Below are 16820 nucleotides of genomic sequence, written 5' to 3'. Positions count from 1 at the left end.
CTCCGCTCACATCTCGACTTCCGTTAGGGATAACGAAGTCCGCTGTTCCGTCACGAAGACAGACCGACTTAGACTCCTTAACACGACGAGTTGACTTTCTAGTGCATCCAATATACTACGGTTTCAAGTCGTGGAACATGTCAAGTTGCTAGCTACGAATGTCGTTGAGCAAGTATGCAAGTGCTCTAGATGAAAAGTAGGCTTGATCAACGTCGTCATATGCAACATGTTGCTCCCCAAGATTTCCTAATGTGTTATCGAGGCTCTCGACTATGGAGCCCACAGCGCGGTACACATAAGGCTCCAGCTTAGCTACCGCAAGCGCGGACTGAAGGGCCATGGAGACCCCGTCCTTGAGCTGTGGCGACCGCGGCAATTGGCGACCGAGCGAGCCGAGGGCTGTAGCCATTCGAACATGCTTGTCAGACCACTCGCAGGCAGAGACTGATGCGGAGACAGCTTGAGGCTCGGTGGACGATGTCGAAGGTGCGCCCTCGCCTGATGCGAGCGATGAAGTCTGCTTGTGTCGGAAGAGAACAACGAAGTCACCGCCATACATCTGCAGCGGCGCCCACAGTAGCCCAGATATGGTGCGCACACCGGGGATCCCTACATCAGGCAGCTCGGCCGTCACGTCGGATGAAACGATGACAGATTGGCTTTTATGTGGTTGAATAGACCGCACAATGGCCAACGCCTCCCTGTAAGACTCCTCGCTCGGCTCACCGAGTCTACCAATCTCTCCGGTGGCGGACGTTAAGGCAAAGTCTGCGGCGAAGAGACGCAGTAGATCTCGTGATGCGGCATCGCTCTCGCCAGGCAATTGAATTGGTTCGCGCCTTGTTCGTGGTAGTTCAGCGCCGGCCAGCATTGAGGCGTATGACAGCCTCTCGATAGCGCAGCCGGATGTGCTGCCGATGAATTCGCAAATCTGGCGCTTCGGGATGGAAATCCGCGTTCCCTCAGGTCGGTAGGCGTAACAGACAACTAGACCCCATCGCTTCCCACACGCATTGATTGGTATGGCCATGGACGAGCGAGCACTTTTGTCCTCTGCTTTAAGTTCCTCGAAGAAGGTTGGGGAAGCCGTATTAAGATATGATTGGTCAAGGTCGACGAGGTGAGGCTTTTGAGAAGTTTCGGTCTTGTGCACAAGTCTCGAGGGTTGCGCTGTGCGATCGTATAGAAGCCTGAGCTGGCTCGGAAAAGGTTGTGAGTGTGAGTCGTCACCGGTGCGACGGGATCTAGTGAGGTGTATGCATCGATGAGATCTGTCTGATTCTCTGTCAGAAGAGTCAAGTATTGTTACGGCCAGGAGATCGTCAACCCGGTACAACACAACTCTGTCGAACTCAGTAACTTCTTTCACCGTGGCCACAATGGTGGCGGGGACGGCCGTCAAATTCGCCATGGCGGCGAAGGACGTTTGTATCCTTGACATTATTCCAATTGCCTGCATGGTGTTGAACTCCCCGCCTTCGCTTCCAATCCTTCGGGCCATCCGGGAGGTCTTTGTCGTAACGTCGCTTGTGTGACTTCCATGTTCCGTTGTCGAGGTAGAAGCGTCGTCCGGGGGCTCAAACTCGCAAACAACCATACCGGGTGCTGGAGAGTTCCCGTCCAGGTGCATGAAGCACCAAAATTGTGCGGTTTCGCCTTCCTTCGTAAGAACCGAAAGGCTGAACACAGCACGCCCAGTGGTGATCCCATCAGCTCTCTCCTCCTTGAGAAAACCTAGCCGGGTCATCAGGGTATCGATATCGTCTGGTCCAAAGATGCTCTCCAAGTCTCCCAAATCAAACAGCTCAGCCGGGGAGTGACCCGTAAACAGGACCGAGTTGTCGCTTGCGCAACTGACCACAAGACGATTTACATCGTCCTCGATAAATCCTATCAGGAAACCAAAGCCTTGGATGGTATTCGACGCGGGGGGTTCGGCGGTAGTCTCGATATTTCGGGATAGTTGGACATCGTCTTCGTTTGCGCGTACAGGCTGGGCCATAGCCGGCCCGGATGACTTGAATAAGTCGGTTCTCTAGCTTATCTGCCGCATGTGATCTTGATAGACAGCCGTGTAGATGCTCAGTCTGGATGCCGGTGACAGAGAGCAAAGGCGAAGTTTGCGCGGAGACTGCCGGCGCGTAGTATGTTGGTGTACTTGGGCTTGCATCGGTCTGGCCAGGCTCATGATACCTAATAGTACATGTACACACTGGCTGATGATGTAGATGCTTCGTGAAGGTAATCACTTGAAATTTGAAATCAGCGAACGGTTCCCAAAAAGACCGTGGCGAAATCTTGTCTCTTTCTGCCCACGGGAATATGTCGAGTCATGCGGTGCTGGTCCGTTGGAAGCTGATGTGCTTGGCGTCCTTCAGAGCGTTTTTCGTGAGGATTGAAGGCTGACAACAGTAGTAGCAGAGTGGCGGATCTAAACACACGTTGAAGCCGATGAACAAAGATTCGCCTGCAGCATGTTCATCGAAGTTGAATAGAGTCGAATCGAAAGCAAGTTCGCCGCCCGCAAGTGGCTATTTCCATTTCAAGAAGTGTACGTAGGTTGACAATCTTATTTTATTTTTATTTCTTTTTTGCGCCCTGCATCTTGCGCCTTCCAAGTTCCCGCCGTGCCGTCTTCCCCTCCCCCCCCCCCCCCCCGTTGTTATTCGCGACTGCCCGCAGTCCGTTCAGTGTGACCGGATGATTGGCGGCTTCTGACGTCACTTGCTCAAGTTTCTGGTTCTTGGACCCCGAGATGCCCGTTTCATTTTGAATTACATAATATCCGTATTCTGAGGATAGGAGAAACTGTGTCTGGTTTCGTCGAAGTGCCGTTTAATATGGAGGAATTTCGGAATGGCAATGGTAAGGCGGCATAGGCACACAGGTAGGTGGGTTCCCGTCCAGATAATACGGTGGATTATGAATACACCAGATCATTCGCACCATGGTTATCGTTGAATTATTGCAGCTCCATCAGGCATCGTATAGTTAAGGTAGGAAGAAAAGACTGCTGAAAGATTCACCCATCGCTGGCGCCCTGCGTGTACTCCAAGAACGCCTCACTGAAATGCAGAATACGGTTGGTCTTTTCGCCGCAATGACTTTTGCCTCCGCGATGAATCCTTTCACCGCCATTTACTCAGCCGCTTCGCATGCTTTTGGGGACCTAGGAGACATCATGCCTGGTTTACTCGGGCTGGCTTTGCGCAGCCGATGCGCATATAACAGTCCACAAACGTTACAGAGCGTCCATCGGCCGTCGGGTCCGTCCCTCCATTGCGGCGTGCTCGTAACCTGGCACATGTGGCAGCTGGGATCCTCGTTGACCACGCGCTTCTGTCATCGAAACCGCTTTAGTTGATGCCTTCCTTTAGAAAAAGACAAGAGAGAAAGAACAACTCACGACTTTTGAAGTGCGATCAAACGCCGCCACGTTGGAATAGCGCCTTTTCCTCGTCGTTTTTGGGCTCACGCGCAGATTTGGTTCTCGCTCTGCATCCGTGGCGCTTCGGTAGGACAAGAGCGCCAGTTCATCCAGGTTGCCGGCGATGACTTCCGATAGACTCTGCGCAGCAAGTATCCTGGAGCTGCTTGTCATCTCCTCGGGAAGGTCGCTGCCGCATTCGCAGCCGGTCTTCGAACAGGAGCCATCGACGAGGCCCTGGATATTTTGCAGCAGTTGTCTCGCATCATTGTGAATCTATTTCCTGAGTGTTAGCGCTTCACGCCCGTACGACCCGATCGATACCATCAAGGGATGAGACCAACATCGTTACTGAATCAAACTCACCCTCTGTATCATCTCAGCCGCCTTGATTTGATCAAAGGACATGGAAGGTGGCGCGTAGGCATCGGTTGTATGCGGTGCATCAGCAGCAGCATCAACATCAGCAACCACAAATGCGTTCGCACCCTCCGGCGTCTGTAACCCGAGCTTGGACCGTTTGTGGATCAGCTGGGCATCAGCTTTGACAGAAACCATGGGAGCATATCGATGAAAATTGATGGAAATCCGGGTTGTCGATGGATCGGAAATTGAGCTTTTGGGATCGCGATCCCAAATTTTCGATCACAAGAAATCGATCGGTAATTCAGCTGAATAGCATACGGTCTGGATGGCAAATTGAACGGAAACCTGATCGACGGTGCGATGCAAAAGTTGGCATGGAAAAGAGTGACAGGATCGGGGATTTAGGTGAGGGATCGGATGTGCTGAGGCACTGCGATTTTATCAAATTCGATGCGCCCAAAGGCCCGTCCTTTTGGAGGGGCGACTCGAGACGGCCAACAACAGCGAGCGAACCTACGCTATATGACGGATACCTCGTAGTTTCTGCCACTGGAACTTCGGCCCCCTTTGGTCACTGTTTGATCACTGGCAGCTTTGGGTGCTGGGGAAGGAATCCAACGTGCATCCATAACTTGTCAAGTACACAGTAGGTTGTGCCACTGTTATCGCTGCAGTTGGGCGGCGTTGCAAGGGACTGGCTTCCTTCTTTCTATCTCTGCTTCCGTTTCACGGCCAATAGGAAGTCTCTCCGCGTCTATGTTTTGGTATCTGATTGGCGGAAATCTCTCCGCCTCAGTTCAGGGTCAAATCTCTCACCTATCCGCCCATTTCCCCCATCATTTTGTGACAACAGAGTTGGACCCTCTGTGCTCCGTTGAAAAGTCTAGGCCTTTTTTGCCCATCAACGGAAACGGACCCCTAGTCTTACGGACTACGGGCCCCCCAAAAAAAAAGTCTCTAAGTTGCTCCTCACTTCGTGCCTGGTTACAATGGGCCAAAGCAAGTGGCAAAACAGTGTGTTTGTTTACTAGCGCACTCTTCTATGGTCGTGGTCGTCGAATTCTGTCGTACGCGTTCTGGAGGATTTGGTGGGTGATACATGGTGAGCACTGATCAGTGAGCACAGAGGAAGAATGGGGGGTGGAGGTCTGGGGAGGGACGGGACTCGGATGAAAGCTTTGCTCTTCTGTCCACTTTCCCATGCCCACAATCCTTTCCCATGATCTTTCGAAATTTGCCACTTGACTTGAAATCGGAAAATCCATAGAGGCATCGATGTTTGATCATATGGTATGAAGAAGTCGATATGTTGTGGTGACACAAGAAGGTCGAAGAGTCAAGGCCCTCTCGAGTACAATAGGGGCAACATTCCCACCACTATTGTCTCATGTTAGTCACCGTAGACAGCATCTCAACCACTTATCTATTCACTACTCGGAGTACCAGGTCTATCAATGGCGGTAACGGCGGCATTGGCGCATCGAGAGAATCAAATGGAAGGGTTTGGCCTCACCTATTTGGGCCTGCCTACTCCTCTGTGCCTACAACCGCGACGACTACGCCGGAATCTGTCGGAACTTCACGAACCAAGTCCCACGACACCAAGTACTCAGACAATTAGAAGACCGTTGGAAGATGTTTACTACTTTCATTTAGCAGTCATGTGCCTCTTTGGGTGCTGTGGTAAGGATAACTATGCTCTAGGGATGAAGTAACTAGAACCTCAGGCGGCAGGCCATTGTCCGACGGAAAGAAAGGCGTTCTCCAGTGGGCACATGGGCCAGTATAGGCATTCGGGCTCTCCAGAGACAACCAACATATCCTGTTCCGTCTTCAGGGACTACTCTGATACTCGAGCGATACTATCTGCGACCCCGGCTGAACCCTACACTACGAAACCATGCCACCCATGCTTCCTCGTGAAAGGAAATAATGTTGAGGATGTGATGCTCACACAAACCCCAAGAAGCTTTAGCATCGGATGTATTACAGATCACATCATACAACATGTCCATACCACTGAGAAGATAAATCAGTGCCGTACAAGTATACAGTCAGGTGGGTTGCAGACATACCAAAAGGGGGGACAAATTTACCTACGTTGGAGCAATGAGTAGGATCTCCATCTTCGTCAATGGACCTCGTAGCCAGAACTGCCAGCCCTCTCGCTCGCCCAGGGCCTCCTTCAACGCTTGCCAGCTTCACCGTAGATTTGAACATATCTTCGCACGTGAGGCTAAGCCTGCGAAAGCATATTACATCGTACTGACATGTAAAGTACTCTGCTTCAAAGCTCCGAGTTTTACTTGAATTTGTTTACTCCTGGTACGTCAGGCAAGAACACTCAAATGATTGGCAGTGTTATTGTAAAAGAGTGAACCTGTCCAAAGTCCGTATCCGAACGACTGCGTGTTTTCATCGTGTGAATCAGGACCTATACACTCACTCTGAACAAAGCCTTTGGCTATCTTAAAATGTTGGAATCGTACGGAGTATCTAGTTGTTCCTATGGGCAGCCGGTAGACAGAACGCTTAGAGCTACAGTGATATGCCCTGTGGTACTTCCTGGGTATAGTTTTGGGTCAGTGTTCAGGAGAACAGGGTCAAGGTGACCGCTGAGATGCCATCGACTTACCACCTCAGTGTCGCTCGGGAGACACGACAGAAGGTCTCTTGGCCTCCTCAGTGACAGGTGTCAAGGCAGCATTTCACGGAATACCAGTCGATCAAGCGTTGAACAGAAGATCCAAGGCAACAGTGGCACGTTGGATTTGGTAGACTGTAGGTTGGGCTTTTCTCTTAAGTGGAGTTTGAATGAGGATGGCTGATGAGATCCCCTCAAGTCTCAGCATGGGCATTCGTATTGCTTGACAGGTACGACGACCCAGAGACAGATGTGAATGGAAGGCAGAGCGGAAGAGAACAGCCCATTACACGGTGAACGGTGCACAAGACAGAGCCACGAAGGTAAACTGGAGACTGGTAGACCGTTCGTACAGAGTTTACCCCCAACGACCGGGACCGGGGGCCAATGCCCTCAGCCAGCATACCCTCAACGGACTACGCCTCGTGAGATAGTGTTGAACAGTATTCAGTTTGGTAGATGCTGCAACAGTACGGTTGCCTAATATGCAATTGTGCGAATCCTCCGTGTCTATAGAGACACAGAGGCGCAGATAAACTACCCCTCGTGGGGGAAATACAGAAATCTGCTGACATTATTAGCAACAGCCACGACAATAACAAGAACAACAAATCATGTAAGGGGAGGCGGAATCACGTTGTGTGATTTGTGCTTCACAAATGCTGGGTAAAAACAGTGCTAGCGTCAAAAACTCTCATCACATAGATAGCCTGATTGGGAACACCGTGACAGTAACTGTAAATTCCGTAATATTGTACCCTGCGCCGACGGACCCCGGTTGGAGCAAGATCTTGTGACTAAAAAGTAGGAAGGCGTGGAAAGGCACTCGTGGCACGCAGAGTACCAAACAACCAGACGCCGACGCCCAGAAGCGGCACCCAGGCTTTGTCCCAGCCTTCCAGGAAGTAGCAAAGTAACAGAGCAGACCATCCCAGACCTTCAGCCACCCCATTGACCAGACTTCCAGTTTTTTGGTCCCATAACTCCATCGATAAACGTCAAATCCTGTGAATCGAACATATGGTATCATAATCGCAAACAAGATCCAAATCCCCAATAATCGTGGCAAAAAATACGAAGATGATGAAATGATTTACCCGCAGGCTCAAGAAGAAAACGACAGTGAGGAAGACGCCGAGACTCGGTTGCTGTGCCTTAGTCCCTGCTTCCGCTGCCTCATGGCATGAATCAGACCGCAGACATTGCAGAGGGTGTGCGGCCCCGCGGGTCCGCTACGCCACTGCGGTGTAAAGGTGGTGTGGCAGTTGTGGCAGACGAAGGGATCTGACATACTCTATTTCTTCAGTGTGAGTGAATGTTCAGTGTAGCCCCCCTAATCGTAGACAGGGGCTGTAAGACGAATCGTGAAAATAAGGAAGATGGTATCTGTCGGAGAAATGAAGAATATGAATTGAAATCAGTGGTAACTTACGTCGTTTGTTTGATGGTCCATGGTATGCTCGGCCGCCCCGTGTTGCTTGCGACGGATCTTGCGCAAATGGTTGGGGCGTCTCACTCGCAGGGCCGCCTCCTTTGATTTCTGAGAGATGGCTACCAGCTCCGCCATATCTCCGGTAATGTGCTGGGAGATCTTTTGGGCGTGTAGCAGCTTTGGATTGCCGAGCAGGACGCTTGGCACATGCCGGCCACCATCATGTGTGGTGGCACTGTCAGGTACTCGGCTGTATCGAAGCAGGCTTTGGATATTGCGAAGCAGATTGTTTGCATCGCCATGAACCTGTGTGAGGCAAGAGAAGCTTTGTCAGCACAGGACGACCTGATTTTGAGAATCGTATTCTGAAGATTGAATTTTGGCAATCGCATTAGGTAGGCAGACGCACTCTCTGGATGATCTCGCTCGCTTTGAGGTGGTTCAGGGACATGGGCGCCAACGGCTCGTGGCTGCACTCATGTTCACTGAGACGGCGTCGCGAAGTCAGGGCCGGCAAGGGCGTGGCCAGATCTGCCGGGGTCCGGGCCATTGACTCTGGAAATGATGGAAGACAGGAACGGACTCGGCCGGTTTGGAAAACGGACTGGAATCCGTCGCAGCAGGGTGGCCCAATCGTCGGGAACGTAAGAGCGGGGCGGTTGCCAGTTTTGGAAATAGGAACAAAGTCAGTTGATGACGTCGATCGGTGGAGGGGGCAGAATCGTGTAGAGATCGAGAATCGTGAGAGGGATCGAAGATGAGGGGATGGGGCCTTCTTCGTTTATAAAGGAAAATCGAGCTTCGAGAAGAGGGGAAGCACGGGACCGCCTAATCCTCCGTTTTGCGCCCTGGTTTATAGTTGCCCTTGTGCCTTCCCTGTGTGTCCCTCCCACGCTGCACGGCTTTGACGAATAAACGGTGATTGACAAGCAAACTCAATAATACGGCCGTCACGGCTGAGACGGAAGCTTTTCTGGAGCTGAGATGAAGTAAGGGGATTGGACGGTGTGCGTACCTGTGCACACCGTGGCACACCGTGGCAGCTGCAAGGGCATTGTTTGATCCAAAACGGAAATTTCTGTATCCGTAAGTTGCATGTTGCCATACTGCAGACATGGGAAACGCAAACTTTTCGATCCGTCGCCCAAGAACTCGATGTGCATCTATCGCCACCTGCTGAGTATCACAGACGATGGGAATTTGTATCGCTTTTCACTTTCTGATCCGCGGTCAACTCCGATGGCGAATAACACTCTGCAAGGAGCACAGTCGACCTCGTTGTCAGATCTGAGGGCGAGGCGGTGATTCCCGTTTCGATGCAGCCCGGAGTGGCGGTTAGAGGGAGGTACTGTGGAATTGAATTGTACAGATTGTGGCCAAATTGAAGCCTTGTTCGCGTGCTCCAATATTGCAGCAGTGCCCAGGGAAACTTTGCAGTGATTGTCCAACGTGTTTGAGCCCGTCTCTTCTCCCTTTCGTGTGGTCTCCGTTGCCGTAATGCCCGAGCAAGACGGCGCTGTATGATGTGAGGCAGACCTCCTTGGTGCGATGCGTTTAGAGCAGTTGGACGACAGAACCAGCACGTGAGCTGGCTTTTAATTTCAGGAGGCAGGTACGGTAGGCAAAGCATTAGGAAAGGACCTGAGATGTCCAGTCCTTCCTCGCGGCTTTCGTGGAAGGTCCAAGATACAAACATAGCGGTAGCAATTCGGTTTACCTCCTTCCTTCCTTCCTTCCTTCCTTCTTTGCTTCCGTCGCTAACGCGTTCCTTCCCTTGTCTGAAGGTCTCCCATCTACCCCTATTTCGAATCATCGACATCGACGAACATCCTCTCAAAACTTCTTCTCCGACGCGTCCTTTCCTGAAAACGACATCGAATCAACATCATACCATACTGCCCATCGGGTTCAACATTCGATAGCCATGTCTCTCTTTGTTCTATCCCATATAGGTGGTCGCGAATCCGAACGAAGAACACTACCGACGGTGACGGCAGCACCCATTCCCGTTCACAATGGCAAATGGCGCTGTATAACCTGCAAAGAACCCACGTTCGCGCGCCACTGCGGTGACTGTCAATCCAAATGGTTTTGCAGCACTAAGTGTCAGAGGGAGAAAGCCCACAATATCGATGCTGCCAACTACATGGCCCTGTGCCCCGCGAAGCACAAACGACTAGATACCCACCACTATCTCGCCGAATCCATCAAAGCCGGTACCTGCGAGCCTCCCACGGATCCGCAAACACGAGAAGACTTCGGATTCGATCTATGCCGCTATGGAAATAAGCAAGAGGAACGCCTCCTGTGGGCGACATACAAATGCCTTGGCTGTTTCTTCGGCCTCGACAGCGTCGTTATCTAGGAGTGGATGATTGCCAGGGGCAAGTCATTACTTGCCGAGATGATCAAGAAGAACTTTTTCAACGTTCGCCTTATTACGAAGGATGTATACACCTGGTGGTTCCGTCACAATATCTGGGTCATCCTATCCGAGGACAGCAGAAAAGGATATGCCATGACGACCCATAACAACCTCGTCTGGAGTTGCGCCGTAATGTCGCGAGTCTCCTATCAGATATTGAATGGTTGGGACAGAGATGAAGGAAGTTGGTACACTGGGCATACCGTTGACTACATGGCAGCCCGCATACGGGAAGCTATTTGGCCGGTGGAGGAAGTAGAGCGAGTGATCTACGACGGTTCGAGTGACACCTTAAGTGACGACTCCTCAAGAAACTATGACCCGACTGACGCTCCCTCGAGTGACGATAGCATGGCAGCGTGACGCGGATGGCTTCAGCCTCAAGAAGCCAACCGCCTGCGCGATAGGTCTGCTGGAATCAGCCAATCCTACACCAACAGGAGTCAGGGCATGTTTACTTTGAAACAAGATGTTCAAGTAATAGCGGATGGCTACAGATGCTAGAATCCAGAAGCCTTGAACGTTTAAATAATGACATAGTTTCCAAGAGGCACTCTTCATTACGTTGGTTTTGAAACAACTCCAGGTAGCTGGTGACCAGAGGTTATCATGACAATCCTTCTACAAAGGAGGGGTTCCACTAGAAGGGCAGTCTTGGGCAACTCTTCACGGGAACTCACCAACGCAGGAATGCCCACCCAAACAGACCCATACCTCCATGTGTTCCATTCCTGGCCAGGTCTCTAGGCCTCCTGGGATGAATCTCTGTCGTGCCGCTCATAGTGCTGTGTGGCGGAGACAAACGGCCAGCTGCATATGGTGCCAGACCTCCAATCTCTCCGTTTATCGACAACAGGGGCGAGACGGAGAGAGAGACAGAGAGTCTTATCCCCCTCTCGAAAACCTGCCTATTTGCTCTCAAAGAAGGCCTTGTCTACAAACAAAGCTTCACGCGAACGAACCCCACAGGATTATTACCTCCAACACTCCCCTTCTATTATCTCAACTACTTCTTCCCCTTCCACTCCCCCATAACTCACTTTCAATCCTTGTTTCCATCTACCATCATCATCATACACATAGCCCGCATCAGAAAGCGTAATCTTCGCCCAGACTCAATTACCATTCAGTTGACAGCAACGGACCCCCATACTAATGATGGTCGGAGCCAATACCGCCAAGTCCATCGCCGAGATCCTCCTCAAGGACATCTCTGACAAGAAGATCACCACCGACGAGCAGACCATCAAGAACTTCGGCTTCGACCGCTGCATCGCTCTCAAAGGCCAGCAGAAGCTCCTCTCCGTCTACGCCCTCCTCATGACTGGCCTCGACCCGGCCATCACCCCCGCCCAGCTCCAGGAGTGGGCTGCCGAGGGCGACCCCAAGCTCGGAAAGCACATGGAGGCCGCCTTGACCCCCGTCAAGGACAACAAGCACGCCAACACCATCGCCTGGCTCGACCACAACCAGTATATCTGGAACCCCAAGGACGTCGACTCGGAGCTCGGTGCCCTTGGCGAGGAGACCATGGGCGCCATGGCTGGTGCCGCCACCGACGAGGAGTACATGGCTCGCATTTCCGCCTTTCTGGCGGGCCAGACGCGTCTCCGCCAGAAGAAGGAGCTCTTGAGGCCAAGGGCGAGTATGTCCGCACCGTTCGCGGCATGCGCTTCGCATCTATGCCTATTGTGGACCCGAATAGACCTCCCGCCGCTAGCCATATGATCTTCTGGCCTGATGGCTTCAACGGTATGCCCGTCAGCGAGGTTGCTCGTCAGTTTTGGGTTATGCCTAGGGTGGCGAGTTCTTTCTGTGTTGACTTTGAAGGGTCGTAGCGGATGTGTATCCGCATAGACCGTCCGCTACCCTCCCCGCGACTGAGCCGACCCCCGGAGCACTCAGTCGGCGTATCGCCAATTGAGATGGAAGCACTTGCCTGATCGTAGTCGCAGCTTGGATGATGCAGGACAAATAGCGCAGCCTTGCCTATTCACGATGGGCCGAAGGAAACCTGTGGCAGTTTAGTTAGTTTTTGAGAGTTGCCTCTCGACAACGATTCAACAATACCATTCAGTAATCACGCTCCTTGTTCCCCGCTATGCCTTTGCTAAAGATTGATTGTGTGACTTGAACTTCAAAGCCACCGGTGTTTGTTCCAATGAGAAGGGAAGTAACTACTCTGGTTCACAATGAAATGGCTTATGTCTTGCGTAGAACAAGGTAATTGGTCCAAAGAAAGCATCGGGCACATGAATCTAGATAGATACTCTCCATCTTACAGTCGATCAAGTAAGTACCACCATTCAACAGAAGCACGCATAACTACACATCAAACCTAACAACACCAAAGACGATTAATCAGCAGGTAGATAACATGACTTACGAGACGATTACGATCAGACCCTCGACGAGAAGGTAGTCGATAGCCCCGAAAACATGTCACCACAGCAGCCAACCTCCAAGAACCAGATCTTTCTCAACGAGAAGGAAGTCAAGCCCGCGCACAGCTTTCTCCATAGAGCGATGGTACTGACAGAACTTCCCCAGATACCCCAAGACTTGCCTGCCATGCAGACCTGGTTCTTCACCCGCTGCAAAACCTACGACCACGCCTACAACCTGCTTCGCATATACCAGACCATGCTTGTTGACCTCAATTTTACTCCACGTGAGATCGAGGGCTGGTTGGCGCAGGGCCATCTTGGTCGCAACATCGTGATGCACTTTGGGGGCAACCTAGGTAAGATCCCCGAGCACCGGATGACGTGGTTGATGGAGCATATCTGGATCTGGGGCCTGGAGCCCGATGCCGCTCTCGAGGCAGACGTGCCGGTCTTCAAGTTCAGGGACGAAGATAGAGAGTATCTGGGACAATTCGACGCTCCTGTGAAATGGGCCGGCATGCTGACTCTCGAGATCGAGTCCGCCATGGAGTGGGAGCTCGAATTCGCTCGGTTGCTTGCCCGTATGCAGGCCGCAACCGAATCGAAGGGCTTTTTGGAGACTTGGCTGCTGGGATAGGAGAAGGAGGAGCCTTTGAAGTATGAGCGGTGTGTTTCGCCGGACAACTGGAGAGAGTTGTACTCTAGCTGGGAAAGGCGGCAGAGGATTGCGGAGATGTGATATTAGTCCCCACGAATGGAGGAGATGAAGAGATGAGATGGTAGAAGCGATTTCATAGATTGATATCTGAGTTTATAGACCTGTTTGGTCAAATGAAGTCGCGTCCATTCGGCGTTTGTCTGTTGACTTACAGCAGCGTGACGCTTGGTGCACCTCGGGCAGTGGAAATGGCCTTCGGCGCAGGGCAAGCGGAGATGAAAGATATAATTCTTGTCGTGGTGTGAGCGTTGCACACCTGTACGAATGATATTGCCGATGGCTGTCTGGCGTCGAGTCGGTCGTTCTCAAAATAGTGGTCGATGGTCTAGGATGGAGGGGTATCGAGGACAGCATGTTGGACGCAGTAGGATTGTCGAATCTGCGGGTGGTTGAGGCCGACGCCGGACCCAGCGCATGCTCTGAAGCATTATCGTCGCTTTGGCCATGTCGCCTGCGGCAGGTCATTCGATTGATGATTATTGTCGAGAAGTGACGGGATTTGGACTATTACTTAACGCTGACATTGATGGGGGAGAGGTGAAAGAGGGACGCGGTTGGTGGGGGCTTATGTAAGTGAAGCTGCCAACGTCAATCGCGGGAAGGAGCCAGTGTCGACTGCCTTCTTCAGAGCCGACATCCAGGAGAAACACGGGGAAGGAAGGAGTGAAGATGAATCAGGTGCCTTCCGGTATAGTTTTAATATATGAAGAACGCGATCATCGCGGTCACGTCGTATGTTTCATTGGAAATCTTCCTCGCTCTGGGTTCATCTCTGATTAACAGCATCTCAATGTCTATAAGTGCTGTACTATTAAGACGACCGATTCTCCTTCTCCAAGCACAATCGTAAGGCAATACGTGCCGCATCCAAGCCCAGTCATCATATCTCTCTTTTCAAGTTCAATCCGCCACATCAGAGCAAGCAGTCGAAGTGTATTGTCGGGAATAACGTAGTGGCGGTGCGGGGTTCGTCCAGTTCGGTACCAAAGAGCGCTGCGGAATTCCAACGTCAGCTACGGTCTTATCTTTGGAAAGATCTTCAAACTCACATTTGTGTGTACCTCCTCACGCTAATGTCAAGCAGTTTCCCTCATAGTGTTGAGAGAATCATATTGCCGACCCTTGGACTCGCTCAAGAGTACCAATCGAAGTCGTCGCCAGGGCGCTTGTTCGCATCATAGTACTCCTTCAACTCCTTCGCAGCGCGCGCAGCCTTAGCCTCACTCGCAAAGTCCTCGGGATCCCATATATACTGGTTCTCAAGGAACCACTTGTAATCACCCTGGTAATCCTCAGGGCCCAGCAACGTCTCGAACTTGCCCTTGATCTCCTCCGCGACATTCTTCAGACCATCCTCATGGTGAAGCCACTCGTGGAGCTCCTCAGGCTTGACATCAAAGTCCTCGAGAATGGTACGGTAGACATTGTAAAGCTTGCTCTGGTCGAGGGTGATGTAGCAGCGCGAGAAGCCGTAGTCGGCCTTGACCTGCGCGTTGGTGGGGATCTCGTCGTCCTGGATGGAGGCGAGGAGGTCGTGGGCCGTGGTGCGCTTGGCGTTCTTGTTGCGCTTGGCGGGGGGTTTGTTCTTGGTGGCGTTCTTGTTCTTGCTTCCCTTGGGACGGCCGGCACCCATGAAGGGCTTCTTGCAGGCCGGCTTGGGCTTGCGGGGGGTGGAGGTCTTCTTGGGGGCGGCCTTGGGGGCGGCTGGCTTCTTCTGCTCGGGAGAGGGCTTCGAGGGCCTCGAGTCTGAGAGCTTCTTTCGGGCGGGACGATAGGGGACAGGGTCCTCGGTGGTGGACTCGGGGATTGTCTCGAGGACGGTCGCGGGGTTGATCTCCTTGGGGCTCATTACGGTCAGTCTTTGTTGATACAGCTAAGGTGAGGACAAGCGGTGATGATTTCGAAAGTTTACATGGGAAACTGTCAGGAGGATGTGAAGGGAAAAGATACAAAGAAAAACGATGGAAAGGAAAAGGATTGATGATGGGAGGAAGGATGAATGGTGAGAGGATGGACCGAGACAGGACGTCTATAAAGCAGATCCCTTTGTGGGCGGGAAAGGAAATGAAATACTTACCAGTGATGATCCGATCGGTTTGGGGATCCGGGAAGCTCACCTTCGGCTTCAGTCAGCCGGGCGGCTTCCATACACAGGCAATGTGAAGAGCAATCCAGAGTGGGCCCTCCACCCCGTAACTTCATGAATACTGCTTGCCCATATTGGTTACCAGTCGATGCGAATACGGTCTTGGAAAACTATAGAGACAATGAGAAGCAGGAGTGGACGGCAGTATATCTTACATAAATGCAGTTGGATGTTGTCTACTATATCCAACACGAGGGAGTGAGATGTCTCCTGCGACCAGAGTTTTCAAGGGAGTCGACCATTTCACTTCCTTGGTTGAAGAATCCAACAAGTAGCGCCGCCTTTCTCACGGTTAATATAAGGTAAGTTGAACGATAGAGGCCATCCAGTCTCACTCCTTCCACCCAACCTCATACCCAACCCCAGAAGCATCAAATGCCAAAAACGCAATCTTCTTAACCCACCTATCCACCCCAAACAACCACCGCCAATTCTCCTCTCTCACACTCCGCTCATGCTTCTTTGGCAAAAACCGTCTCGCCTGCTCCAGTTCAACCTCCAACGCCCACTCAATCTGAGCAATACTATACCGCTCCCAAGCCTGTGGCCACTTGCCCCGCAAAAACTCCCTATCCTCTTCAGTGAACTCGAAACAGGGCTGGTCGTAATTCGGGGTGTGGCCACACCACACGTGCTTGTTATGCTTCACCCACTTCCGCCGCTCGCGCGAAATCTTGTCCTCCACGAAGACGTTCTCAACCATGAGGTGCGTGATACGGTAGCCGAGGCACTTGTTCGCTTTCCATTTGTAGAGTTCGGTGGGGGTGACGTCTAGATCGAGGATGAGGGTGTTGTAGACGCCTAGCAGAGCTTTGGCATCCTTCAAGGTACGGCAGCGCGTAAAGTACCACTCCTTGAGGACGTGGATGTTCCTTGGGAGTTCGGTTACCGGGAAGCGGTTGTGGAGGAATTCGAGCTCGGCGAACGTGGTTGTGGTCGCGGTTGTGGTTGGGGTGAGTGTGCTGCTAGTAGTATCCATCTCGTTAGTTTGCTGCTTGCTCACTTGGTATTCTTCTTTTCTGAAAGGGGGAGTGTAGATACTGCTTTGTAGTCGTGGGTTGTGTTGAACTCTTGACGACAAGTCCTGATTATGGTGGAAAGTTCTGGCTTATCTAGTCACCTCAGACACACACATCGTGAGAAAAATTGGCATTGTTCCTGGTAACAAACGAGATCAAACTTGGGAAGCCAAGCAAAGAACTTCCAAAGTCACCGCCAACGACTTTGCTAGAAATCCTCTTCTGGTCGGAGACATGGTGTCTAGTGTCTTCAAAG

General features: G+C 51.8%; 7 protein-coding genes across 7 annotated transcripts; 2 read left to right on the top strand and 5 right to left on the bottom strand.

The window, feature by feature from the left end:
• Window positions 1-148: 148 nt before the first annotated feature.
• BDP55DRAFT_631029 (uncharacterized protein) lies at window positions 149-2002 on the bottom strand (the record flags this gene model as incomplete). Its single annotated transcript, XM_060572239.1, has 1 exon — window positions 149-2002. The coding sequence occupies one exon, from the start codon at window positions 2000-2002 to the stop codon at window positions 149-151; it is 1854 nt and encodes a 617-aa protein (XP_060430949.1).
• Window positions 2003-2674: 672 nt separating this feature from the next.
• BDP55DRAFT_661104 (uncharacterized protein) lies at window positions 2675-4443 on the bottom strand. Its single transcript, XM_060574692.1, has 3 exons — window positions 3794-4443; window positions 3407-3703; window positions 2675-3339 (listed from the first exon to the last, which is right to left on the bottom strand). Exons 1-3 carry the CDS (start codon window positions 3983-3985, stop codon window positions 3139-3141), a joined length of 690 nt encoding a protein of 229 aa, XP_060430948.1. The 5' UTR covers window positions 3986-4443; the 3' UTR covers window positions 2675-3138.
• Window positions 4444-7178: 2735 nt separating this feature from the next.
• BDP55DRAFT_103243 (uncharacterized protein) lies at window positions 7179-8686 on the bottom strand. Its single transcript, XM_060565317.1, has 3 exons — window positions 8279-8686; window positions 7870-8175; window positions 7179-7731 (listed from the first exon to the last, which is right to left on the bottom strand). The coding sequence occupies exons 1-3, from the start codon at window positions 8417-8419 to the stop codon at window positions 7543-7545; spliced, it is 636 nt and encodes a 211-aa protein (XP_060430947.1). The 5' UTR covers window positions 8420-8686; the 3' UTR covers window positions 7179-7542.
• Window positions 8687-11721: 3035 nt separating this feature from the next.
• On the top strand, window positions 11722-12324 carry BDP55DRAFT_661090 (uncharacterized protein). The gene has a single exon (XM_060574691.1). It carries the CDS (start codon window positions 11825-11827, stop codon window positions 12020-12022), a length of 198 nt encoding a protein of 65 aa, XP_060430946.1. The 5' UTR covers window positions 11722-11824; the 3' UTR covers window positions 12023-12324.
• Window positions 12325-12524: 200 nt separating this feature from the next.
• Window positions 12525-13405, top strand: BDP55DRAFT_103228 (uncharacterized protein). The gene has a single exon (XM_060565316.1). The coding sequence runs from the start codon at window positions 12734-12736 to the stop codon at window positions 13316-13318; it is 585 nt and encodes a 194-aa protein (XP_060430945.1). The 5' UTR covers window positions 12525-12733; the 3' UTR covers window positions 13319-13405.
• Window positions 13406-14417: 1012 nt separating this feature from the next.
• Window positions 14418-15139, bottom strand: BDP55DRAFT_661085 (uncharacterized protein). The gene has a single exon (XM_060574690.1). It carries the CDS (start codon window positions 15030-15032, stop codon window positions 14532-14534), a length of 501 nt encoding a protein of 166 aa, XP_060430944.1. The 5' UTR covers window positions 15033-15139; the 3' UTR covers window positions 14418-14531.
• A 505-nt stretch (window positions 15140-15644) lies between these two features.
• Window positions 15645-16808, bottom strand: BDP55DRAFT_103223 (uncharacterized protein). Its single transcript, XM_060565315.1, has one exon. The coding sequence runs from the start codon at window positions 16522-16524 to the stop codon at window positions 15877-15879; it is 648 nt and encodes a 215-aa protein (XP_060430943.1). The 5' UTR covers window positions 16525-16808; the 3' UTR covers window positions 15645-15876.
• Window positions 16809-16820: the final 12 nt, after the last annotated feature.

The sequence above is a fragment of the Colletotrichum godetiae genome (genome assembly GCF_030913485.1).
Source record: "Colletotrichum godetiae strain CBS 193.32 chromosome Unknown BDP55scaffold_16, whole genome shotgun sequence".
In the NCBI taxonomy this organism is placed as follows: Eukaryota; Fungi; Ascomycota; class Sordariomycetes; order Glomerellales; family Glomerellaceae; genus Colletotrichum; species Colletotrichum godetiae.
Note: the sequence above shows the minus strand (reverse complement) of the source record. Positions and strands in the feature narration are given on the sequence as shown.

Coding starts and splice junctions, on each gene's coding strand:
- BDP55DRAFT_661085 (XM_060574690.1), bottom strand. CDS start 15,032: ATGGGTGCCGGCCGTCCCAAGGGAAGCAAGAACAAGAACGCCACCAAG.
- BDP55DRAFT_103243 (XM_060565317.1), bottom strand. CDS start 8,419: ATGGCCCGGACCCCGGCAGATCTGGCCACGCCCTTGCCGGCCCTGACT. Junction 8,176..8,278: donor CGAGCGAGATCATCCAGAGA/GTGCGTCTGCCT, acceptor TGCCTCACACAG/GTTCATGGCGATGCAAACAA. Junction 7,732..7,869: donor TGGACCATCAAACAAACGAC/GTAAGTTACCAC, acceptor CTGAAGAAATAG/AGTATGTCAGATCCCTTCGT.
- BDP55DRAFT_661104 (XM_060574692.1), bottom strand. CDS start 3,985: ATGGTTTCTGTCAAAGCTGATGCCCAGCTGATCCACAAACGGTCCAAG. Junction 3,704..3,793: donor CGGCTGAGATGATACAGAGG/GTGAGTTTGATT, acceptor CTCAGGAAATAG/ATTCACAATGATGCGAGACA. Junction 3,340..3,406: donor TTGATCGCACTTCAAAAGTC/GTGAGTTGTTCT, acceptor TTTCGATGACAG/AAGCGCGTGGTCAACGAGGA.
- BDP55DRAFT_103223 (XM_060565315.1), bottom strand. CDS start 16,524: ATGGATACTACTAGCAGCACACTCACCCCAACCACAACCGCGACCACA.
- BDP55DRAFT_661090 (XM_060574691.1), top strand. CDS start 11,825: ATGGGCGCCATGGCTGGTGCCGCCACCGACGAGGAGTACATGGCTCGC.
- BDP55DRAFT_103228 (XM_060565316.1), top strand. CDS start 12,734: ATGTCACCACAGCAGCCAACCTCCAAGAACCAGATCTTTCTCAACGAG.